Genomic DNA, 26,868 nt, shown 5'->3' on the forward strand with positions numbered 1-26,868 from the left:
ACCTCTTGGTTATATAACACATATTATTATTAAGTATATATTTTAGAATAGTATTTTATTTCTTTTCTCTCACAACGAATATAACGAATATATTTGTCTCATTAACTCCTGAAACACATGTATGTATCTATGGTGCTATCTACTGGATATATGTATGATCAGAGTATATTATCTTACTCACGTAAGTGAAAATCGACACTTGACGTTATTAATAGCATGCTAAACAAATATATGAATAAAAGATATTTTATAAATACCCAAAAATATATTATATATTTATATAAAGCTTACATAACATTCATATAAAACCTAATAACAAGCTTATCCATTATGCCTTCGCCATGGAATGATCCACATCAACCGTTATGATTTATGTTTAGAACTTTGTACACGCAAAATAACCGTGTAACAGTTTGTGGCACATGGAACGCACGACCGAAAAGCACAACCGACTGGTGACAGGCATATAAATATTGACAGCACGGGTAGCAAAGTAATAACTTGTGAGATAATCAATTAATACATTATAGGATATTATAAAGAAAGGACACATGATATATATGGCGTAAACAGACAATCCTTCCGGCATGGCATGTATGATAGAGAGATATCACGTCATCCACGTATTACCTAACACGAGGTGTACGTACTGGCCAGGTTGTAAGTAGCAGCAGAACATACAGCATATCTTATATATTATGCAAACAAAACAATGCTGTATTGTTGGATCCAATCATCAAACTTTCTGAAAGCCTGGCAATGAAACCCGATCGAATCCTGACTTCAAAGTGGGATATGCTTCTTCGTTCTTTGTAATTGGTGGCTCGCATATTCCATGAGTTTACCTACTCGAGTACCCTAGGTACATCGTACATCCAGGTTGAGCCATTATTTATATATAAGCTACAAATAAATAAGCCAATATTTCTAACTAATTATAAAATGTGGCACTGTTGAACGCCAGTGAGATCGACTATATGTCCCAAGATTCCAGCCACTTAAGTCCATGCATCCTACTCGATTTGTCATTGGATTTGGGCCCTTCCATGCCGTAGCAAAGCGGCATGAAGAGGTAAAAACTGAAAAAAAGCAAATTTAAGGTAGCCATCATTGGTTGGTTTGGTGCAGTCATCAAACAAGAAAAAACCAATGTGTTATCGTCTTCAGAAATGATATCGTATGCCTTCTTTCAACTTCCCCACGGGCCTATTCAGCCTTTTCCCATCCTAGCGCTGGCCACATCAGCACCTTCCTATCCTAGCACAGGCCTTATCAATACCAGTATCTTCCTATCCTAGCACAGGCCTTATCAGTATCTTCCCATTCTAGCACAGTGCTCATAACTAGGCTTCTTCAAACTCTAGCACATGACTCATAAGCTTTTTGCAGCCCTAGCACCAGGGCCGTAGCTACCATTAGGCAATAGGAGGCAAATGCCTCCTACAAAATTTCTGGGGCCCTTAAGTGGGCCCCATACCCCCCGCCCTATTGGCTCGCTTCGCTCCTTGTTCTTTAACTCACATTTGCCTCCTACAAAATTAACCTCTGGCTATGGCCCTGCCTAGCACAGGCACATAAGCAAGATCGAGTTTACATTTTATGATTACTATGTGTCAGTTGTGTCAGCTGCGACAGCAGGCCAACAGCATTTGTAGGTTACCTGTATGCAAGAACAGCAAGGAGTACACCCAAGCCAAAATGATGAATGGCAGACGACCCCTGTGGTGACTTTGAACTCAAGCGATTGGCAAATGATGCCTGCAGTACTTGTAAGATAAAGTCTAGAACCACACCTGCAAAACAGTACAGCATAGTAAAGAAAAGAGCACAAACAATGATGACTATGAGGGCAAAGCATGAAGCTGCTCTTGCCATGATGACACTAGGACCAGCGATAACAAGATGCTTCTGTTTTGGTATGTTCTACAAACACAGCACCTATTACACTCTTAAACACATGCAGTATTCACCTAAGTTGCTCATTCTTTCCAAGATGTGTAGCATTAATGTCAATTGGTATTAATATGGCTTAACAGTAATGATTAAACGAAATAATCAACATGTAGTACCAAAAACAATAATTCTTTGGTAGGATATTTTTAGTCATAGCGACGTACTGCAGGCACATACACAAAATCACAGCAACAAGCTATCCTATCCCCAGCAAGTACCTGCTAGCATGCAGTTGAACATTGCCGCAGGTAGGTAGTGATGAAAATAAAGTACTCGTGTCATAGGCCAAAATGGTAGATAGTTGAGTGCCCAGCCTAGATACAACCACCATGCAGCACTGAATGTCCGGTGCTTTAGCTCTGGAAATAGCACATGGTGATACAAATATACTACACAGATATATATTTTGGCTGAAGTCATGCTTTGCTGTGTTAGCTTCAAATGAATTTGGCAATTAAGAAAATTAAATTAAATCCTGTTTGGCAAACAAAAGACTAACAGATTAAAGGTTGTGCAAGAATTTCATGAGAATTCGAATATCATAGATGGTTCTTATTGTTGCAATGAGAAACGTAAATTTCAACCACGCGTTTTACCTGTTATCTCAATTCTCTCTTCAACGTTCCTCTCCTCCCTCACCCTAGCCACTGCATACATCACAGGGAAGATGAGCAGTACCATACAATTGATCCACCAGATTACTGGGTTTCCTAGCAAGAATATTCTGGGTTCCATTCCTGAAAAATGTTGGCCCTGAACAGGGTCAACAGAAACGAAAAAAAATACTGTTATTATGAGTCCTCAACCAAGACAGCCAATGAATACTCATCAAGTAACATGCCAATACACTATTTTCCACTACATTTTGTATGATATATAACGCCTCATCAAGACAGCAACTAAAAGAACATTACTGTTACTTTGACATGCCAATCTAATATCCGTAGCTTGACCTCAAGCTAAGTTTCGTTTCGTGCTACTATACCTGCTGCACTAACATTGAAAGCCACACAGTGACACAGTATATAAACTATATATCAAAGTCACATACTTCATCATGGATTCACTCTTCACACACATATCTTTCGCTTGGTACAAACCTTGAGATTGAGAGGCCACATCCAAGGTCGTGATTGTACAACCTCATGCTCTTTGGGTTTCAAGCCAGCATTGCCCTGTATGTGTAAGGGTTATAAGAACCTTAGTGATACTAATATCTAGGGACACAAAATGTAAATTTACACATGTAAAGGAGTATACAAGATTTTCTACCTAAAGATTTTAGCATGGTCAATTGCTGTGAATAACATAAGCGCAGTAAATATGCAGCCAATAAGTCAGACAGGCCAGCTTTGAAAGGTGCCATGCAATCAATAGATGGCTTCCTATCCTAAAAAACGTATAACACATTCAGAGCATAAAGAGTGTTATAAGCAATGTAATAAAAGTCCTGCATCCCATGTACTCAGGGGACATGAACATTACTCTTAATCTGAACTTTATTTCCATCCTAGTATTTTCATTTAACTCTGTTACATCATTGATTAATCAGTGTATGTGTTTGAGAATGGTTATTACTTGCATTCATTATTGTGCATTATTAATTCGATTTCTAATATATAATGGAAGTCACTGTGAAAATGTGATTCACATCACATAATTTCATGTTACAAACGTTTCCTCTGGAACACCTTATTTCTATAGTATAGGATATTACTGTGTATAAAATCCAAATGTGTTCAATATGAAATACAAATAATTACATGTAAGTGTGTTAAATAACATATTTGTCTAACCTGGTGCATCACAGCATGGCTTTCCACAAGTTTCTCAAAAAAAGAAGGTGCATATACTTCCACACTGACATTTGGTACTGCAGACAGAGAGAAACACAATTTACAACCATGGCTTCTGCAGTGTTGTAACGAGTCACCCTCGAGTCTAGTCATAAGTCAAATCAAGTCAACAGTGGTCAAGTCACAAGTCAAGTCAAGTCATTTACTAATTTGCCCAAGTCAAGTCGTCAAGTAAAAAAATTTGCTCAAGTCAATTCGAGTCAGTTGTTGACTTCAACAAGTCATCTCAAGTCACTTATTCAGAGTGGCAGGTGACCCTTTTTACCAAGAGCCATTTTATGAAATGTCAGATCCCCACTCTTGCATGTAGTTTGTTTAGTTCACTTTAGATAATTTTCTCAGCTACTTAGTACTAACGGCATTCTTGTTTTGTTTTTGACTGTTCTTGTTCTATTTCAATTGTTGGCCAAGTATCTTGCCCGACCACCTGATGAACTCAAATTTGAGTTTTGACATACATACAAATATTCATAATCTTTGTTAGCAGTGCTCTACAGGTGCCGCGGAATGATTTTTGAAGTGGGGGTGCTCAATTTGTTACGCTCCACAGTGGCCGATGCAGGATTTCGATGCGGGTGGTGAGAAACAGGTGGGGGTATAGGGGTCCTCCCCCAGAAAATTTTGAAAATGTAGATCGCAGGAGATGGTATTTGAGGCAGTTTTGAGTACATGTACAGACTTCATTCTGACTACGACAATTCTCTTTTTAGTAGAACAATAATTGATGTGGGGGGGGGGCATTGTTTAGGTCGCGTTCATTATTGAATATGTAGTGGGTGACCACCGCTGGGATGAAAGCGACAGCAAAACTCTTTCTTGGAAATGTAAAAAAAGCTGCAAAAGGGTTGTAACCTGCTTTGCCACTCAATTACATAATTTAACCCATGAATCAGGTGCCGTTTGGTTCAGACACGCGACTATTATACTTGGGAATAATTACCTAATTGGTAGGCTATATGTGTAAAAATATTGTTGACGTGCACGCGAAGCGTGCGCAGGGGGTGGGTTCGCGCGAAGCGCAGAAGTTCTACGGGAGATGTTATAATCAGTTCTCTCTTCACTCTCTCTTTTTTTTTCTCTCCTCACTCTCTCTCATTTAATTTTATGTGGCGTCAAAGAGTGGGGGGTGCTCGAGCCCCCTTAGCACCCCCCCCCACCGTTCAGTGGGCCCTGCTCTATGCATGTCAAAGGACCACACAAGACTTGCCCCTAACACACTAACAATAGGTCCGAAACTACTCTAGCAATCAATGCACTGCTGTCTGCACTACAGATTGTCCAGGATCGTCAGATTCTGCCATGACAGCCACAATATCACTATCAGCCAATTAATGAATATCATTAAAATTGATTCAAAGAAGATGCAATGACTGCAGATGACACGACTTTGGAAATAGATTGGAATCCTGATCACGCATCTCGCCGTAGTTGCCCGCGCGTGCACGTGCCTGTCACCATTAACTTGACTACGGCCACATCCGGCCATACCGTAACTTTACTTTAGCTACTTTCGCTGATTTCCAAGATACACGTACATGTACGTACGTCGTACACTGACACCATATCGCGCGCGGTCACCATATCGCATGCACATGAACTGCTGGAGCCAGCGCATGTGATGAAAAACAAACATGTAGCCCATGTCCTCGTCCATCAAAATGTAAAAACAAAACATTTCAAAAAAACAGATTTAGCAAGTAATTTTAGCAAGTAACAAAATATTGTTTAATCTGTAGTGGCATTTGTCATGATTTTTAGCTAATTTCTATTATGGACTCTTGATATATAACTTAGAAGCACTTGAGTCATCAAACGGCGACTCGAGTCGTGTGCTTTGACTCGAGTCTCTGGCCAGGACTCGAGTCATATTGACTCGAGTCAAGTCATAACGGTCGAGTCAGAGTCAAGTCATTTTCATTGGTGACTCGAGTCAAGTCAAGTCATTTTGGGTTTCCGACTCGAGTCAAGTCAAGTCACCAGAAAATGCGACTCGAATCGACTCGAGTCCGAGTCAGTGACTTGACTTGTTACAACACTAGGCTTCTGTGAGCAAACAATACATAAAGTTGTGACCAATGTTTGTTTGTTAACAATGCACTCCAGTCTTACTAATGCATTTTACTTCTACTAGAACTTGAACAAAGAAGATTAAACTTTTACCAGACTCAGTTTCAAGACACAGTGAATGAAATTGTAGTATAAACATTCATTATATATATATATATATATATATATATATATATATATATATATATATATATATATATATATTCACTATATATTATATTTAATCACATAAAATGTTGGGTTGCATTAGGTAGGGGTAATGATAAAATTAATAGTGTAATTGACGAGAGAAAAGACGAGAAAAAAAGCCAAGTGGTGATCACATTATATCAGAATTCACATTATTGCAGGGCAGATTCTTATATAACGTAATCACCACTTGGTATACAGTAGAACCCCGCTATAATGTGCCTTGCAATAATGTGAATCAGGAAATATTTAATCACAAACAGATCAAGTAGAAGTAAAATATATGAACATACATACAAGATAGATAGTAACTATACAAAACTAGTCTACTAATCTACTAAACCATTTCACTCACATCTTGGAAAATAATTATCTTCTACATTCCATAACGTGTTCTTATCTTTGATCACAGGGTTGCAGGTCACTTCCAACTGTTCGAACCCCCTTCAAGGATGAGATTTGTCAATTTTATTAAAGATCACATAGAATTAAACATACTCAGCAGAAGCATATTGCATATGTGGTGCATAAGACAACCATGTAATTTTGTGCACAAAAATCAGCAGTGTTTCCCCTGGCCAAAATAGTCTGTGAGGTGGTAAATTTTGTGTGTGTGTGTTTGCACATTTCGAGGGCCTAGCAAAGCGAGCACCGCAGGTGCCTGCCCAGCTATGGGGTCCGGGGTTTCAAAATTTTTGAAAAAAAGGTGCAATTAGGACTATTATAAGCACTGTTCTACGGAAGAGCAGTGATTTTCGTCAGCGAGGTGGTGTTTTAGACAGATTTCTGTGTGGCGGCTGAGAATTTGAGCGAGGCAGCCCGCCTCGCTCGTGTCAATGCAGGGGAAACACTGATCAGCATAGGCAATATTATATGGCAAAATAAATTAATATAGTTAGACTACATACGACAAACATACCATTTAGGGTACTGCTTGCTGTGTGAGTGTAAGGCACACTTGGAGTTAACGTGTATGAATCTCAGGTTGCTAACAACCGTTCTGACAGGCACTCCATGTTTCTGTCCATCCACTTCCACCCGCCAGATGTCGTTAGCGTCGCCGGTACCATTCTGAACACACATAAAGCAGACGTGCCAAAACCATGTCAAATTTAATTTAGTTGCTATTTCACTACACATATTAGCTATATTTAAGGATCTACTCTTTTTCCCATTTGCATGCATGCACTCATCGCAGGGCACATAGCAAGGTGCACTGGCAAATGGCATCTATAATCACACCGATACAGCACTGTCCAGCCTGCCTTATGTACACTACTGAACTTTACAGACGTCATGCGATTTCAACCCACCATAAAGCAAGAGCGTGGACAAAATTAACAGATAATTCACTGTTTAGCAAGATTACGATGGAGAGTAACTCATTACTATGATGCTAACAAAATGCTAAAAGCTACAGAAAATTGCAGATCAAGAAAAAAGACAAAACAATACAGAACTTCATAGCCTGTTAGACATCATCCTTGTTTGGATATCAACCTGTCAACCCAAAGGATGATGGATTGTATCCAATCCAATACAGAACTTCATAGCCTGTTAGACATCATCCTTGTTTGGATATCAACCCAAAGGATGATGGATTGGATCCAATTGGATTTCATCTCACAGACTGATTAGGTACGTGCCTTCAATTTGCTTATGTAAATATAGAACAGAAACAAAGCAAAATTCTCTTCCAGATGCTTACAAAGATAGTAGAGAAATAATAACTTTCTGTCTAGACAGTATAGTGTTTCAAGCCTGTGACCTGACTCATGAAGCAGGATTTTAATTAATACATGTAATAGCAGTGCAATGAGAAGTCAGTACAATGTGTAATGTGAAACCATAATAAGTTGTCAGCTGAGCGATAGGCAAAAGATGCTATACTCTGCTAACTGATAACTAACTTACCACTCCATAGCCAGTGACCTGAAAATGCCTCATTGTGATCGGGGCTGGCACACTGTGACTGTGCAGATTTCTTCGTGTGCTTAAGAATTTCGTGGAGAGAAAGGTGGCAAAGCATTAAATTAAGTCTGTTGGCTGAATTCCTGTATATTTGACATAAATTATTTATTCAGCATGTAATTACTATGATACGACATCTTCACATAATAACACTACCTACTACTAAGACTACTTTGCAAAATGTAACTGCCTAATGCTGCGTTTACACAATCGATTTTTGTCAGCAAATCGTACCGATTTCAAGTGCATTCCAACACAATCGGCTGAAATTCGATTGTGTTGGAGTCGGAGTCGAAGTCAAGTCGCCGAGTTGGAGAAATAGAACGTGCTCCAACTCGACCCGATTTGCTGACAAAAATCGATAGTGTAAACGCAGCATAACAGTAACAAAACAGCATATATATAGAGAATTTGGCCACTCACACGTAATGCTCCAGACGTACAAGGTCTCCACTTCTCACAAGTTTTATGGGTGTTGAAACATTATGCACTTCTGAAATGACAGATGGACATGATGTACAATTCGACCTGGAGGCCTACAGGATCAGTCATCGAGCTTTCTGCACATCATCGACCGCTCGAGCACGTAATACTGTATACGCCATATTTTTCGCGTACAGATATATCTTTGCGAATTCAGACTTGACGGACAATTTCGCGAGTGGGTAATTTCGCGGTCGGTGAATTATGCATTATTCGGTATGATTTATTCGCGTGTTGTTATTTTTGTGGTCGAGGACGCGTTTGCGAAATTCGCGAAAATTAAACCACTGCGAAATATACAGCGTATACAGTAAGCGGTAACCAATAGTAGGCGATAACTTTCATCAGCAGCTTACAGAAATTTTGTTTGATAAAACAGTGTGGTGTTAACGATTCAAGAGGGTGTAACCTCGCAATTATGACCGAACAACTGACCAGGAGTTTCGCCTTCTACCTCCTTGATCACCCATTTGTTGTTGTCATCCTTGAAGAAGTACGATGTGATCTGCACAACAACCAAAGCAAGATCACATTAACACCTAGTAAACCAGCCATTCCCCATTCAACAAGCTACAAAGTTTAAAAAAGCTTTGGCTTAATCTGAATTAATTGCGGTAGACATGTAACGAGTATAGTAATTGCAATATATGTCGGTTTTACTGCACTCATAAAATAGTATGTTATATTGCCGGCAATGTGCTGCAGATTGTTAGTAATTACCTGGCCATGTGGTAGGCCTACTCCTTTAGGGTATAGAGACCAGTGTGAGTGAAGGTAGAGGCCTCCTACTCTGTAGTTCTTCACCGTCAGTATAGCACCGTATGCGACATCTGTGACAGCGCATATGAAGATTAGCATAACATGGATCAATATTTACCATTATAAGCACCGAATCAGGCTCTCAGCAATTATAACAGTTTATAATGAGCAAGTGCCGCGGAGCGACAGCGCTCATCTAACGTCTACTGCGGTGACTCTGTGGTAGAGTGGTGGGATTCTAGTAAACCCTGTTAGTCCCAAATGTGTTCATATACACGCCGAAACAGTCGAATGCACAAGGATGGTATCAGGAACCTTCTCAAAGGAATGTTCGTTGGGATCGTTATGAAAGTTGCCACGAGATGGCGCGTACGTTTAAGTGTCTTCAGATTAAAGATGGAAGCTCCCATCGTACGTAGTACTTAGCAACAACTATTTGCAAGACAGAATAGGTAAGCACTCATCCATTTATCTACGCAAGCCTACAGGCTGCCAATAGAGAGCTGCCACCTGTAAACCAAATTAACGCCAGGGCAAAAAACCCCCTACCACGAGTACCACACCACCACATTTGCACCGGCAGTGGCCACTACGTTTTACATGTTAACTACCTGACAGTCTACAGATACTTTCCATAGAAATCGTATACGATTCTATACAGGAGCATAAACCTTCCTTCAAGTACGGCAATTTTAGCCTTTTGCAAATTTTCATTGTGACATTTCGTTAGCCTACCATACATCAGCGCGCATGTATATGATTCTACCTAGCAAACCCGGCAGTACAAATCCTTCTCGTAACACGACAGTCAAACCCAAGATCCATGTTTAAACCCTCCTCCTCTTGAGGCGGTCAAAGGGCTGTATTCCCGACACCCCTTCACTCCGTTCGCAGGTCTCAGCACAAGGTACCATTTCATGCGTCCTTCTTCACTAAAAGCCATACAACGGCTCTTCAGGTCACCGCTGAAAACAAAGAAATGTTTTTCAATCGCCTGCCGTTCAGACCATGTCCTCAGAAAATGTCTAAAATCTGCCCTGTGCCCATTGACCTTTGACCTGTGACCTCCAATTTCGGCACAGTGATGGCTTTTCCTACCATGATGCTATACACTGACTATCACGAGCCTAGGTCGAGCCATTTAGATTTGTGCCGCAATTCTGCATTTCCTCACTATACCTTAAGTTAATGAGGGAATGTTCCCCCTTCTTTTACACCTCTTGACCTTTGACCTTTGACCCCCCAGCTTCGACATCCCAACTCGTTTTTGACAATCCCCCCCCCCGACGTACCGAATATCGTGACCGTACGTCGAGCGGTTAAGATTTGTGCCCAACAGTTGACGCACGGACGGACGGACGGACGGACGGCCGGACGCACGCATGCACACACGCACGGACGATCATGCGATTCTACAAGCCGCATCTGACTTCGTCAGATGAGCTAAAAATCGACATGTACATACATTCTGGCATGCTGGCATTGTTCAGAGGGTTTCCTTCCAACTGTGACTGAAAGGCTGAGCTGAAATAGCCCTCCGTATTCTGGCCACTGAAAAGTATCCAGAAGTGCTTAATTAAGTCTGTGTAAGCCAGCTACCCGAGTAAGCACGCATAAACTATCAGCTGAAAACTCATAGTATCCGGCACATCCTCATCCACATAGATACTAGCAAGCACACTGCATGTACATCCACGAATGTGCATTTTTGTATGTGTTCTTGGTGCACGAGTTGCAAGTGGTATATATATCTTCAGATCCTCCATATGCTAAGTATAGTCGGGTTGGCCACAATCACATCAATGTGAAAGTTTGTCCAATGGACATGGAAATCTTGCACTTACCTCTTTTTTAAAATGTGGAAATGGATGCCAAAGAAAGCTATGTAGATTGCAAGAGGAACACAGATCAAGCAGAGTGCCCGTGCTAAAAAATGCCTCGCTACATTCGACTGAAACACAAGAACAAATGCTAATTATAAAAAAAACATTATGCACATGATATACTTGCAACAGTTCACACCTTGATTGGATGAATTTCCACATCATGATTCATGAATGCTTTATCGTTTAACAGCCCCTGGCCTTCTAGCATCTATGATTAATTCCTCATTAAAAATTAACAAACATCACTACACCTATAAACCACAAAAAAAAATTACAAACGGTTCATAAAATATGTAGGGGCAACCCAGTGAATGTACCTCTTAATACGTAAAATGCAAGAAAGTAGATGGAAAAATCATGGTGGATCCTACCAAAGGTTTCCTCAGATCTCCGAGTATGTCCCATAAGTCAGCCACTGTGCTTATGCCGATGAATATCACCACAAATAAGCCAACAAACTTCACTCTGCAATTCGATATCTCAAATAAATGGCAAAAGAGAATCGACTAAATATCTCTAGAAAAGCTAATTGAATTTATAAGGCTTCTAGAATAAAGGCACCGACTGCCTCGAATAACTTTCTAGCAAGGATATATAACAATTACGTGTAACATATCTTAAATTAAATTGACTAAATCCATTTAAATTAATTGATTTGTGGGTTTTTAATCTTAGATTAAAATCTTATGCACCCAACGTTTGATAAGATGATTTTACATTCTTACCCAACAGAACACGCTAGACTAGCCCCAGTGGATGTCAGCCAAAACCACCAGGGGGCAGTGTATGCCTTCTCCCCATAGGAGAGAAACTTCACCCAACAGTACACTGGTAGCAGGATGAAACACATGAGCAGTGGATCCAGCAAAATGTACCTCGAAATAGTAACACTAGCTGTATCTGAAATAAAATAAATAAAAATCACTCAATTACATATGATGACAGATCATTTATTGGAATGTATAGTCCTCTACACTTAAAAATTGCAAACATCTATTGCAGCTAGATTTAGCCAGCGTGAAGTGTGGGGGCAATTTGCAGTGGACGTGTGAAATAGTGTTATACGAACACATACCAAATGTGATGAAGAGGCTCGCTATACTGGCAGCAGACAAAGACAATGTCTTCTCCCACACAATGAGAAAGGTGAGCGGCACCAGTGCTGAACCAAAGACACAACATATCTGAAAATGACAGTTGATCGTTAGATGCAGGTTCATTTGCATCGTCAGCATGGTTCAGGTGAGATGTGACCACTTTAGTAAAATGCTATCAAAAATACCATCCACCTATTGGGATATGAGGTGTTATTGCACTGACTCTTAATTTACAGTTTTCCAAAAAAAAATCAACTCCCACCGTTTAGGCTCCAAGAATATTTGGCTTAAAGGCATACTAGGCCCATTGATTATGCAATGTTGACCAATGCTAGAGTAACTGGCACCTTGTGTAGTTAATAAGTACATAACCTTACAACCAAACGCGTATTAGTTTGTCCAATATCATTGCTGGTTACTAAGAAATGTCTAATTGAAATCCGCAGTCCAAGAAATCCGTTGTTTACAGTTTCAAACCGCTGCCGGCGAAGCGGGTGTGATACAGATTTATAGTGCACCGGACATTTTCACACGCATGCTCAGCCGTACGCAATGCTATCATCAGTGATTTCGTAAACACGGACGCTTGTGATAAGGAACTTTTTGTCAGGGCTGTCCATGTGCGTCCGTGATTAGTACATGTGTTTTACTCCATTTCCATGTTTAGTCCGTGGCCGTGGTTACACCGCTGACACCTCCATTTCATCTGGCGTCCAAAAGATACGGGCCACCCAAATGTTTATGTCATCGCTTGACTCCTAGATGACATTTACGGCACTTAAATGAATATCAACAACCGATTTCAAGTCTTGCTTGTAATGTAACCAGCAGTGATATTGGACAAACTAATATGCGTTTGGCTATAAGGTTATGTACTTATTAACTACACAAGGTGCCAGTTACTCTAGCATTCGTCAACATTGCATAATCAATGGGCCTAGTATGCCTTTAACTTTCATGCTTTAAAGACAACTCAAGTGCTGGTATACTCACAGCTCGCATGCCTATGTATGGAGTGTCTCCATATTCATTCCCTGGAGTCTCAAAAGCGAATGACCCATTGTAGCCAGATGCCACTCCCGCCAGGGCAATTAGCATCTGGAAAATTTAGGAACTTACTGAATATATATAGCCTATATATGATGATATATATATATATATATATATATATAGATATAGATATATCGTATTGAATATAACATAAAAAGAACATGACTATGTATAAACCACTCTATATGTAAAGTTTTATAATAAGAGATTCATTGAATATGATCACTACTCCCCTTCTATTTAATTTTTAGGTCCATACTAGACTAGACCAGACTATATATAGAATAGTTAATTATATATAGTCTGTAGAATTTATAAATCCTTCCAAATATTATATATTTATCACAACTTCTTACCCTTGAGCAATGAGTCATGGTCGATTACATCGTTAACAGGAAATAACAAACTATTCATCATCTCACCTTCCCTAGTGGAGGGTGCACATCAAAGAAGAATGTTCGATTGATGTACCAGCTTGCAAACTTGCCAAAGTGTGTCTCATCCCAGCTGCAAAATTCAATCATATGAAATGTTCATTAAGGTGGGATTAAAGGATAAGCATGTAATTTATAAATGACTGAATAAATAAATGAAATAAGAAAAATAAATAAACATATTAACATTTAAAAAATGAACAGACAAAGGTTCAATGTTTTCTACTAAAATCATTTGAAATTTAATTGAGACACATGAAGAATTCACCTAGAAAATGCCTGGGCACTTATAAATACCATATGTGCTTGGGCTCATCAAGTCTGTAGAACCTTGTTGCAAAGCCGATGGCTGTTATGCTGATGAAAGCCATGCACCACCAACTTGCATTCTGAGGATGCTGCTTAGTGCTGTCTGCCAGCTTAGCATTTTCTGCTGGCTTAGTGTTGTCTGCTGGTTTAGTGCCTCCAGTATTGTGTAATTTCGTCATTGCAGGACATTCACATCAATTCTGTAAACAGAACTTCGTTCTATTACATGGAGCAAATGACATGACTATAATATATTAGCCTGTACCTAAGGGTATCACATAGATTGGATTATACAATAACATACTCTGAACCAAGCATCTTGCACACTGCACTCATGTTGCATAAACCATAAGATTACTCATCGATAGAGAACATGTAAACTTAAAGACTTTGGTAGTAAATATAATTTATGTTTATTGACAATCATTTTATTATTGAAATGGCCCAAGTGTTGCCTGTGCCTCACACTCTAATCTACGACTGATTAGACTAGTCGATGGTTAATGGCGTGTTTGTTTGGGACGAATCCGTCTGATTGAGATCATTTGATCCTGATCTGACCAAACAAACGCAAACTCACTTTCACCGGTTTACGTTTCGCTGTGACCTATCACGGAATGATTCATAACAAAGAACAAGCTTTGATTGGCTGAGGCGCGGCCCGCCATATTGGATCCTGTTCGAATCCACCTCGCTAGCAAGGTCGGGTTCGGTGGATCAAGATCAAGTGATCCGACCAAACAAACGCGCCTTAAGACTAAGCACAGGCCCTTGGAGCCGCTTCGCTCTTTTACTCTTCTTGAAACTTGAAACTTAATTGAGCCTCCAAGGGCCTGTGGACTAAGACTAGAGTGCTGGCATGTCATTATCTACATCTATATGGTTACGTCGATCTGTCACTCTTGACAATTACTCAACGGTATCAAATAGACATCATTAAGATCGTGTTAGTTGCTGTAAGTGGGTCCTCGAAGTTTCGTGAATTGAGTGCATGGTTTACAGTGGAATGTTGATATCCCTTGAGGTATCTCAGTATCTGTGATTGCGGGTATTTTATTTACACGCCGTCGCTGCGTATACCCGAGTACCGGTGTACCGTAGAGTTTGGACGCTCGACCGAAACTGGACGCTCCTAAGTGCGCATGCGTGCAGGTGCCTCTTGTTTTGCAAGGACGCATGCACAGCATGCGCAGTAGTCATCTGCGCATCTCGCCCATCGAAAACGGTCACAATAAACAAACACGGCGGCCAACCTACGGCCTAGCTCCAAGAAGCGGTATTGCTAGGGTTAGAATACAGGTATTAGGTTAGGTGTATTGACGTTAGTCACACAGCCTGGTCGGGTTACCTACGGCCCTGCAAAACAAGATTCAAACAAGAAGAAAACAAGAGAAAAACAAAAGAGCATGCGCGCATGCGCACTTAGGAGCGTCCAGTTTCGGCGAGCGTCCAAACTCTACGGGACACCGGTACTGAGTGTACTCACACACTGTACAATAAATAATAAGTTAATAACCAGCAAACCCTTGAGCTTTCCGTATACATGTTCAATGATATGCTTATAATACCGAATGACAAATTATAACATACATACGTAAATTGTTTCGCCAAAAGCAAAGCACTCGCCCACTCGCGCGGCGTATATAATATACGGAAGAACACTAAATCGGAATACGTCTACAAATGGGCGCAGCCATGTTGGATTTACACCTGCGATTTGCGCGCCTCGTTTGGCGGGAAATCCAACTAGTCACAAAGCATGCAAGCACTGTAGTGGTAACGCCTTAAAATAGTGAACGGGATGCTGCGTTATAATCTTTTAAATAGCCCCTAAGAACGTCCATCCAGTCTGATCTTTGCCTAATGTGATATACCCTTGCAATGAGAGCGTATCTTCACTAACTTCTGCATTGGACTCGTTTCCAATTTTATTGTAACCTGCCAGGTGTGGTGATCACGTGATACAGGTAATCTCCGATAGACACAGAGCTTTGCGCAGCGTTGGCCATTTTTGAACGCTTTCGCTGGCATTTCGCTATAATACCAAAGCAGCATGTCAAAAACATTGTCGATAATTTGGTTTTGCGCGGCAGTGCTTGGCTTTAAGTTCTTGCGGGCTCAGATCCTGCCACCGCCTGTGTTCGAGGACCCAGTTGCTGAGACATTGAAAGGACACGTTCGTGGGAAAGTAGTGACATTCTGGGAGATTGATCCGAAGGATCCCTATCAAAATAAGAGGATATACTACAACATCAGTACCTTTTTGGGAATTCCGTATGCTCAGCCACCAGTCGTCAGTACCACGGGCACTTTACGATTTAAGGTAATAATTAATTAATTATACATATGATCAGATCTATCCTCGATCACTAATTACTATTTTGTAAGGGTTTGATCCTTACGTCGGTCGGTGTCCTGGCCGTCTGGTAGAATGGAGCACACTCAGTTGCTCCCAGGCGGTCCTTATATATGGTGGCAGCCGTGGCCTTGCCTGGCTTGCCGTGGATTCTGGGTCGAAGCCTGTAGGTGAGTCCAGTAGAATGGCTTCGACTCGTAGTTGCCGGTAGACACCTTACATTTTTATGTTGTTGTTGTTGTTGTTGTTGTTACTATTTTAATTTTTATTCTAGGTCGAAATTGTCATTCTATTGAGTTGATTGTCATCGGAATCACGGCGGTGGGATGATTAAATACATAATATCAGGAGTGAATAATAATAGATAATCATAATATATAGATAATAATATCTATTATTATTCACTCCTGATAATATATACAATGTAATTGGTCGTTCGTAAGTCATCTAAATTATGCGATTGTTTTTGCGCATTATTTGTGAACAAAAAGTCTTGTTGATACCCTGTGTTTTCCAATACTATAATTCATAAGAATTTCAGCCCGCGCTTAATTGTCTATTGTTACTATTGTATTATATAATACTTTCATGTCCACGCCAATGTTAGCGACATAAATGGTATATAATTATTCCCATGTGATTTTTTCGCCACATGTGATTTTTCGCCATGACTTCTTTGCTAATTACAGTTTTTAACTAATTAATATTATTAGAAATCGCAATACAGCTAGTCTTTATAGTTGCGGCTATATATGTTGTTCTGAGAAAAACTCGAAGTATATGTATACTTATCATTTTTGCTGTCTACAAAGTCTGCATTGTCTTCATTCAAAAGCTGTACCATACATTAATTATTCTTTACGATATTAGCTTTTGCTGTTTCACCGTTTGACCTCTAATGTTTAATAATTTGTTACCTAACACCGTGTTTGTTAGTATTTTTAAGTTTGCAATAAAAAGACCGTGATGGCAATCAAACATCTTTTATTAGGTGTTGGCTGTTACCAGCACATCCTCGTGCAAAACTAAACACTGGTAGCCCTAGTTGCGCTGAGAGGGTCTATGTCCCCCGGGGTACTGCCGGAACGTACCCTGGGTACGGTCCGGTATACCGGAACGTACCCTGGTACTATCTAATATGCCGGACCGTACCTCGCCTACTCCACTAACGAGTCTAGGAAGTCGCCTACGCCTATACTCCCTAACCCTAACCCTAACCTTAACCCTAACCCTAACCCTAACCCTAATCCTAACCCTAACCATATCAAATAGTGACCAGGGTACGTTCAGGTATACCGGACCGTACCCAGGGTACGTTCTGGCAGTACCCTGGGGGACATAGACCATATGAGCCCTATAGTTGCTTATCGTATTCCTACCGTTATAATAAAAACGGCCTCGTGTTCAAACGCAATGTAATCATTGGCTGCGTAGTATAGTGGTTTAGGGCGCATATCGTAAATTATCGACAGCTGCACATAAGAAACATTTGAACACACGTTGTGCTTCTTCAGAAGTCAATGAGACACAGTAAGCTTAGCTATATATGTGCGCTAATCGGAAATAATTTTAAGTAACTGCATGTATTGGCCCATCAAAAACAAACAAACAAACAAAAGCAGAACGTTACGATGAGTACTAGTCGTTTGTTTTTGTAATTTCATCTTGAAATATTCTTCCTTTCTCTCCATACCTAAGTGTAGAATAGTTATATATTATATTGCAAATATTGCATATAGTGCGTTTATATTGCAAACCGCAGTATATTTTAAAAACTGCTCTGACAATTTGATCAACATCAAACTCTATTTTTTCGTATAATGTTAAAAGGTTGTTGGAATGTCTTCGACTAGTGTCGTAACCATAAGCATAATTAAGCGACGGGCACCATTGGTCGCCAGCGCGAATACAAAGATATTACATGTGCGTCGGATCCGGTTTGGCGTCCACGTCCCAGGTTAGCTGCTGCATGTGCAATATGAACACATCATCTCACAAATTACAGTTCGTTGGTATGGTAACATTCGCCTAACCATCGTCGGACACTAGGCTGGTTCACTGTCGTGAGCGAATACATAGTGTTCGGATGGCCTGACCATGAAAATGTGTTTGTACGTGGACCAGTAAATGACTAGCTGTATACTCATTAATTATTATTCCCCTTAGGGAACTCGATTCCGAGTGAACGATAGCTAGGGTCTCTGTGACTGGAATAAATCCAACACTGTGGTTTAGCCAGCACTGCCATAGTCACGACAGTGCAACCAGGAACAGGGCCGGCGGAAGCAAATAAACATTGGTCAGCCCATTTAGCATCAATGTAACAGATGTCGACAGATGTCGATCAGTATAACAGATGTCGACGAACAGCTGGCCGAAGGTCAGGTGCCCACGGCGCAGCCGTGGCGGGGGAGCTCTAGGGGGGGGGGTTCCCCCTTGTCAAAGGGGGGTTTGGGGGTTCTCCCCCCAAGCAATTTAAAAAATTTAAGACACCAAGATGCCTTTTAGAGCTTGAAAATACTTTTCAAAACTCTAACAAATATATATTTATACCTAATTATAGGCCTAATTATACCTAAGTATAGGCCTAATTATTTCGGCATCTGCCAATTTACATGTCAAATTTAATGCGTGTGCACGTACACGTGCGGGCATGCGTGCATGCGTGTGCAGGTACACGTGCGGGCATGCGTGCATGCGTGTGCAGGTACACGTGTGTGCATGAGTGCGTTGGTGCGTACGTGCGTGTGTGTACAGGTACACGTGCATGCGTGCATGTGTGCATGCATGCGTGCGTGTGTGCATGCATGCGTGCGTGCGTGTGTATGTAAACGTGCGTGCATGCGTGCGTGTGTGCGTGTGCACGTATACGTGCGTGCGTGCGTGCGTGCGTGCCTACACGTGCGTGCATGTGTGCGTGTGCACGTACACGTGCGCGCGTGCGCGCATGTGCAAGTACACGTGCGTGCGTGTGTACGTACACGTGCGTTCGTGCGTGCGTGCGTGCGTGTGCACTTACACGTGCGTACATGCGTGCGTGCGTGCGTGCGTGCGTGTGAACGTACACGTGCGTGCCTGCGTGCGTGTGTGCGTGCGTGCGTGTTCACGTACACGTGCGTGCGTGCGTGCGTGCGTGTTCACGTACACGTGCGTGCGTGCGTGTGAGCGTGTTCACGTACACGTGCGTGCGTGTTCACGTACACGTGCGTGCGTGTGTGTGCAGGTACACGTGTGTGCGTGCGTGTGCACGTACACGTGCGTGCGTGCGAGCGTGCGTATGCACATATACGTGCGTGCGTGCATGCGTGCGTACGTGCCTGCGTGCGTGTGCAGGCACACGTGTGTGCATGGCGCGTGCGTGCGTCTGCGTGGTTTTGGGACTGTACACGTGCGGCACCGTGCATACCTGATATGCACGTTTACACATGCGTTTTCATGCGTGCGGTGCGTGGTGTGCACCGGTAAGACGTGGTGCGTGCGTGGCGGGTGAAACGTACAGTGCGTGCCGCTGTCGTGTGAACGTACAGTGCGTGCCTGCGTGCGTGTGTGAATGCGTGGTGTGTTCGCGTACCACGTGGTGAATCTGTGTGTGTGCAGGTACACGTGCGGTGCTGGTGCATGCATGTGCACGTAGACGTGGCGCAGTGCCGTGCATGGCTGGTGCACGTACACGTGGCGTGCGTGCGTTGCGCACGTACACGTGCGTCATGAGTGTGTGGCGTGCGTGTGCAGATACACGTGCGTGCGTGCCGTGGCGTGTGTACGTAATAGCGTTGGCGTGCGTGTGTGATTGAATGGAAATATATCACCGTCATCTGCTTGCTGAACGGTTAACGTGTGCGCATTATGGGACGTCAATGTTATACAACATTAAAAACACGTCATGTAGTAGTATAGCTATGCGTGTATACTAAACTATATGTTGATTTCAGATCATTATATGTTTCCGGATTGCAAAATATTGTAGATCCGACCTGTGATGACGAAAATGTGTTGCGCTTGAAAAAAATAATGATCGAGAAAAAATTATTAGTCGGCCATGGCCGTCATCTTGCGGCACCGGCTCCGCCGGCCTAAGGAAGATGGATGGATGCGAAGGGCAAGTGAGTGGTTGCGGTGGATTGAATAGAGAGATATGTGGGTGGGCGGAGTCGATGGACTATGGAGGAGATGTGTATGGCTGCTAGGTGGTGGCTGAACGGAAGATATAGTGTGGTCGGAGAAAAATTGACTAAACGAAGGATGTGCAGGTAGGTCGATAGCTAGATGAAAGGTTGTGTGGAATGGGCCGGAAGGAATAGTGGGAAGGATGTGTGGTTGAGAGGTGGGTAAATGAATAGGAGGATTGTCGTGAGTAGAAGTAGGTTGATGAATATGTGCGATATGTGCGTGGCGTGCGGTCGGTGAGTGCATATGGGTGCAATGATCATTACGGGGGATGTGGTGACGTTGGTAGGTGGATGAATAGAGTGAAATGAATGTATGGGTGGTTTAAAATTGATGGGATAAGCGTGCGTGTGTGATGATTGGTGCGAACAAATGAGTGAATGGAGGATGTGTGGATCCGATGGGAAGAACGTATATTGTGGGTGGGGGTGTAAAAGGATGATGGCATTGATTTGGATACATGGCATGGATGGGACGAACGCGACGTGTGGATGAAACGGATGTGATAGTTGGTAAAGGATGGAATGGAGATGGGATGGACTGACGGTATGAGGATGCGGAGAGATGGAGCTGAAGATGGTGGAGATGCGGGTGGATGGATGGGCTGATAAATGGATGAGTGGATTGGATCGTTGGGAAGGCGGGATTGTGCGAGGGGGGTCGATAAATGGAAGGACGTGTGAATGGTGACGTGTGTAGAAGACTCGTGTGTGTGGTGGATGAGCGGGAGGATGGTGTGTTAGCGTTAACTAGTACCAATAGCCTAGCCAAAAAATGATTTCGTAAACTGACATAATTATGAAATATTGGCGGCTGCTTGCGTATCGGGTTGGTCATGTTGATTTGCGTGCGCGCTGTCGGTCAGGCTTCGTTGGAAAGAGCACTATAGGTCGACAGTTGAGGGCTTATAAAATAAAGCATATAAAGCAAGCTTCGTTATATGCTCTTGTAAAATTCAGGAGTGTAATAATAGCATGTAATAGTGTATTATCACTCTGATAATCATTTCCTGTGTGCCAGTTGTCGCAAAATATGTCAGGCAACTATGATAATAATCATGAATATGTACGCAAATAATTTGTTTTGCTTAGAGCAACCGTATCGACTTGCAATAGGCCAGAACTAGCTGTTTTTTTAGTGAATTTATGAGGATTTGCTCAGTGAAGTTCGCTTGCTAAGGGAACGATTGGTAGAGCATAGTGATGTATACTCAGTACGAGATGATTTCTTGTTGGCCGGAGTACACGACGAGCGACCCATTGTCCTATCATAATGCTGGCTATACTGTTCGCGGCTATTGATGAGAAACGTTTATGATTAAACGACAGCAGTTAGAACATAAAAATCACGTTTTTCTACGAAGTGTTTGTGTTTGAATGAACCAAAAAAACGCCATATATATTGAACTTTACAGCAGTTAAATATATGCACAGAAAATATCAAATTAACGTTGTTTCATGGTTGACATGTGTAATATTACACGGCGTTGCATTGTACGCGTAGCAGGGCTACTCACGCTCGCAATCCGCACCTGCTTTCACACGCTCTTACGCATGAGATCCCATCACACTTACACACTGTCATACGCATTTATTTCAATTATAATGTATTCTGTTCTTTCTGTGCATTTTTTAGATATTTGTTCTACGATTTCTTATCTGTTATTTCATTCGCTTGTATTTTAGATAATAAGCCTTTTCGTAACGACAAAACGATGTTCCAGAGTCCATTTACCCTGTTGGTTTTACATAGTACGTATCTTATTTGCGCAGTCAAACAACCGTACAGTAATTTACACACGTGTCACTATCACTCACGCACAGACAGCGCGATGCACGCACGACTGCCACCACACACATCACACACACACACACACACACGCGCGCGCGCGCGCGCGTATGTGTGCATGCATACCCTATAAACTATTTATTGTTTTATATTAAATTAAACCTGTCCGACATTACCGATTTTAAATGTATAGCTGACAATCCGTTTATTTGCATATCTATTTATTGACTATTTAGTAACTAAAATTAATTTTCTATGATAAAAGTTCAGGAAATTGCAACTGTAGAATGCCCTAGGCTCGTCGGCCTGTTTATGAATGTAATGTCAAAGTAAAGGTCGACAAAGCTATGATTTTCTCGAGTGTAGGCCTATATAGGGCTCAATATAAGCGTATCCACTCCATAAATTCTTTAGTAAATAGTATTACAATCCGACGCATTCTAACGAAAATATTTATATGAATTTCTACAATCTATTAATTAAATGATATGAAGTCTATTATAGAATGAAGGTAATATCCCTACTAATAGCAATAGCAATCCTAATGTAAACTGCGCGCATTCTTTACTAGGTGCACTTTTGCATACGTGTATGTTGCAACTGCATATAACGCAGACGTCATTTGCGTGGCCGTTTCAGTTGCTTTTGCTGTAATTGGTTGGGTGATGTAACATTTTACTTCTTTCTCGTGTGGTAGGATTCTGACAATTACATCAAAAATCTCGTGGTAGTTTGGTTTTGCTCTCCGAGTATTGTAACGTTGCTTAGCTTGAATATCGGGCTTGAATAATAGCTTGAATAATCGCAATATAGTAGGCCTACTCGTTTTTTAGGGATGTTGTAATATTTCTAACTGGCCTGAATGGGGCGAACTAAATTGTGGCTGTCTGGGTTATAAATTATTGCTGTCGCCAGCCTGGCAGACGCCTGAGCAGTCGTTATGATATGATGAATAATGGACATCTCTCAGTGGAAGATGTAGCAACTTTACTGCTAAATTGTTTCTTCGTTAATACCAAACATGGCTTGGGTAATAACCACGTACCAGGAAAATATTAGAATCGAACTTCTAGCTATCCACTATGGATAATCGTTTATATAACCCTTGTATATATGTAATATGGAATTGAATCAAAATAGGAAATCTGAAAAAAATATGAAAATGTTTTTTGATGTTGCTGCCTCCAGTGATAAATGTATTTTTAGTAAGGATATATATATATATATTATATTATTATATATATATACTATGTGTGTGTGGTGTGTGTGTGCGTGCGTGCATGCGTGCATGCGTGCGTGCGTGCGCGCGTGTGTGTGCGGATTAATGTAAGCCTTTCTTCACAGCTCACGGGAGCATCATTTTTTTTTTTTTTATTTTTTTTTTTTTTTTTTTTTTTTTTTTTGTTTGTTTTTTTTTTTTTTTTTTTGTTTTTTTTTTTTTTTTTTTTGATGCTGGCAAGTATTTTAACATTTCACTCAATAAACGTTATAGAGACGATCGTCTGCTGGGAGTTGTTATTGTGTAATGAACACAAGTCATTCATTACTCATACGAATTCAGAATCTTCCATTGTGAGATATATTGCTGTACTTAACTCGCGTGGTTACACTAGCAGGAAGATCAGATCGCGTGGCTTCGTAGGGTAACGAGCGGCTTGAGATTGACAAAGTTCCATATGCATTTTAGTATCAGAGGCTGCAGGCCTTGGCAGGGTACACTAGAACGAAAGTGTACGGCAGCCAGCATGCCCCAGATGGTCCCAGGAAAACTTGGACAGCTGAATCAAGAAAGTTCATGAGGGACTTGCCTTTATCATAAACGTATTTCGCTCAAAGGTAAGCGATAACCTGATAGAGCAATTTGGTGCTCCTCTGCTTGAGCTGTTTTGAAATATTTTCGTTAAGTCATAAGAGCCACGCGTTTGTTTTAATAAGAAAAAGTAAACGTACGCGAAATATTGCATTTAACATAATTAATAAATGCCATATCACAAACACTGACTGGATATATCTGCCGCTCTCTTCAGTTCAGGATACGCCGCGAGTTTTCAAACCCTGCATGCGCTTAAAAAACACAAAGTTTACCACGCCTTACTTTTACACTTTGTTTTGCAAAAGGGTCGATGCCAGAAAAGTCACTTGTTATGATTATGACAAAACTCATTATAGTACTGTAGGCCCTATTATAGTATCTCACCGTTCATACGCCGAAGTTGCTCAGGTGACTGGAAGGCATACCCGGGGTACATTTTCCTCGTAGAATAGCGGCGCTATACATATATTATGTATGGTATTAATTATAATATATATATATATATATATATACTATAGGAGAGAGCAGAGAGAGAGAGAGAGAGAGAGAGAGAGAGAGAGAGAGAGAGAGAGAGAAGAGCAGGAGAGAGAGAGACGAGAGAGAGCGAGAGACGCTCAGATGGTGGGCGTGATGTATGTAACTGCTATATATGCTAGTGGGAACAAATAAAAAAGTGATTCACATTGCTTCTTTGTCTGAGAGTAGACGCTCGCAGACAATTGACCAGAAGTCCGCTGCGTCATCAGTCCAATCCATGCGGATCGTTCGACCATCCCTCGGGAGAGATATATACCGGTTTACAGCTCGCCACACTGGGAGTCAGTAGTCGCTCACGTTTAACTACCGACTCGGAGCGCCTCGCGTAACGACAAGGCTTGTTGGTTTGCGTGTGGTTGTTGTGTGCGTTGTTGTTGCTGTTGTTGTTGTGTTGCTGTGTGTTGTTGTCGGTGTGTGTGTTGTTGTGTAGTTCTGCCTGTGTGCTGTTGTGTTGCGTGTGTTGTGTGGTGTGTCTGTGTATGTTGTGTGTGCTATGTGTTGTTTGCTGTTTCTATGTTTTGTTAGTGCTAGGTACGATCAATGTAATCAGGCCGCGCAAACCATTTTGGAAATGTTGGTGGGACACAGTAGCGAGACACGCCGAAGGGGGGTGGCTGGTCGGGGGGTCAGAATTGTTTTTGAAATTAGACCCCGTCAGATGCGTTTTCTTGCGCGGCAGGAGCCGGTCCGCCGACCCCCTGACCCCCCCCCTACTGTACAGCCCCCTGCCACACACACACACACACACAGGACACAAACACACACCACGACCACACACACACACACACACACACATGCCCATTTGGTTTTGAGATAAGATCACGAAGAAGGGTGTCCACTGTCCACGTGTATTTGCAGTCATACATAATCAAGAAAACAAAAGCAGTAAAACCAATATCATTTGGTGCTTGAGGCTGATCAGACAAAATAAATTGGTGGTGTATTATTGTGTTGTCTAGTCATTTCATGATATGCGGTATATATATCATAAATTTTGCAAACGAAAATGTTACATTCATTAAACCGATGCTCAGTTACTGCCCAGTGTCCCTTGGCGTGAATATAGCTCGTGCGTCCCAGCTTAATCATTGAATCAGTGCCTAATGTTGGAGTGATATCTCCTTAACACTTTCATAAACATACTTTTCTTGATGATTGCTGCATAGAATTAGTTAAGATATAAGAAAAAAAACGTGTAAAAAAGAAACGGTACTAAATGATCAAGACACATTTTCCTTAAGTTGTGCATGATCATATTATTTGCCTCTCAAATGGCCACTTGAATGAAATGAAGCTGCGAAGAGAATCTAGAGAAGATGAAAACAAAGGCGAAAGAAGCCAATCCTTTGACGACACTATCCACACACAATAAAAAGATTCTCACTTCACAAACACACACACACACACACACACACACACACACACACACACACACTACACAACACTACACACACATCACACACTTACACACAAAATCGATGGTGATCAAAATCGGGGGGGGACATTTGAGTATCGATTCCCCCATCTGAAATATCGTGGCACGCGTGAGACATGTTCCTTCCTGTCCCCCCCCCTGATTGGGGGTGGGTGCGGGGGCCCCTGAATGTAAGGGTTTACGTGTCTTAAGTTGCGCGATAGATGCGCTGACGAAGAGGTTACAGAGAATACAAGTAAAAGTAGCGTCAGCATGATTTAACTTAGTTTTATGACCTGCAATTGATTTTTACTGTTGGCATCGGTTTTCCGTTGCAACACTCTATAATATCTATCACTCTTGGTCATATTATTGCTCTGTAGCTTCATGTGTTGCCTGTTAATGGTGAAACTGTTATGCAGAACCATGTATTTATCATACGACACGGATTCCTTACGGCAACAACGAGTCCACGACCAGGCCAATTACGGTATGTATGGATCAAGTGTATGGCCATGAAATGGGTTCGTGAGAACATACGGCCTTCACGGGCAATCCGGACTCGTGACCATCCATGGGGGAGAGTGCTGGTGCCGTAGTGTCGGTCTGCCACCTTCTATCAGAATGCAGTCTCAGGGTAGGTTTAGTATCAGCTCTGTGTATCATCCTTGCTTCCCTTCGTGGTGGGATCAAGAAAAGTCAATAGTTGTAGTGTATCAAAGACATGGCACCTAAAGCA

The 26,868-nt window shown here is 41.6% G+C and overlaps 1 protein-coding gene and 1 long non-coding RNA gene across 3 annotated transcripts in view; one reads left to right on the top strand and one right to left on the bottom strand.

Annotated features, from left to right (window-relative positions):
• Positions 1–38: 38 nt before the first annotated feature.
• On the bottom strand, positions 39–15,752 carry LOC106805769 (protein O-mannosyl-transferase 2-like). 2 transcript variants are annotated; one of them, XM_014807485.1, is made up of 21 exons: positions 15,649–15,752; positions 14,043–14,254; positions 13,734–13,818; positions 13,255–13,359; positions 12,240–12,348; positions 11,890–12,064; positions 11,536–11,629; positions 11,123–11,229; positions 10,744–10,829; positions 9,240–9,349; positions 8,955–9,024; positions 8,460–8,529; positions 7,980–8,058; positions 6,985–7,136; positions 6,421–6,509; positions 3,750–3,826; positions 3,054–3,128; positions 2,550–2,706; positions 2,172–2,312; positions 1,661–1,793; positions 39–1,079 (listed from the first exon to the last, which is right to left on the bottom strand). In XM_014807485.1, the coding sequence occupies exons 2-21, from the start codon at positions 14,231–14,233 to the stop codon at positions 974–976; spliced, it is 2,211 nt and encodes a 736-aa protein (XP_014662971.1). In that variant the 5' UTR covers positions 14,234–14,254; positions 15,649–15,752; the 3' UTR covers positions 39–973. The 2 variants fall into 2 exon arrangements, with proteins under 2 accessions (XP_014662971.1, XP_014662972.1); XM_014807486.1 differs by having other exon boundaries at positions 15,645–15,746.
• Positions 15,753–15,828: 76 nt separating this feature from the next.
• The window catches only part of LOC106805771, a 15,981-nt gene continuing 4,941 nt past the window's right edge, over positions 15,829–26,868 (top strand). The window contains exon 1 of the long non-coding RNA XR_001393468.1: positions 15,829–16,377. This is a non-coding gene — a long non-coding RNA (uncharacterized LOC106805771). The remainder of the gene's footprint in view (positions 16,378–26,868) is intronic.

This window comes from Priapulus caudatus, unplaced genomic scaffold (genome assembly GCF_000485595.1).
Source record: "Priapulus caudatus unplaced genomic scaffold, Priapulus_caudatus-5.0.1 Scaffold126, whole genome shotgun sequence".
In the NCBI taxonomy this organism is placed as follows: Eukaryota; Metazoa; Priapulida; class Priapulimorpha; order Priapulimorphida; family Priapulidae; genus Priapulus; species Priapulus caudatus.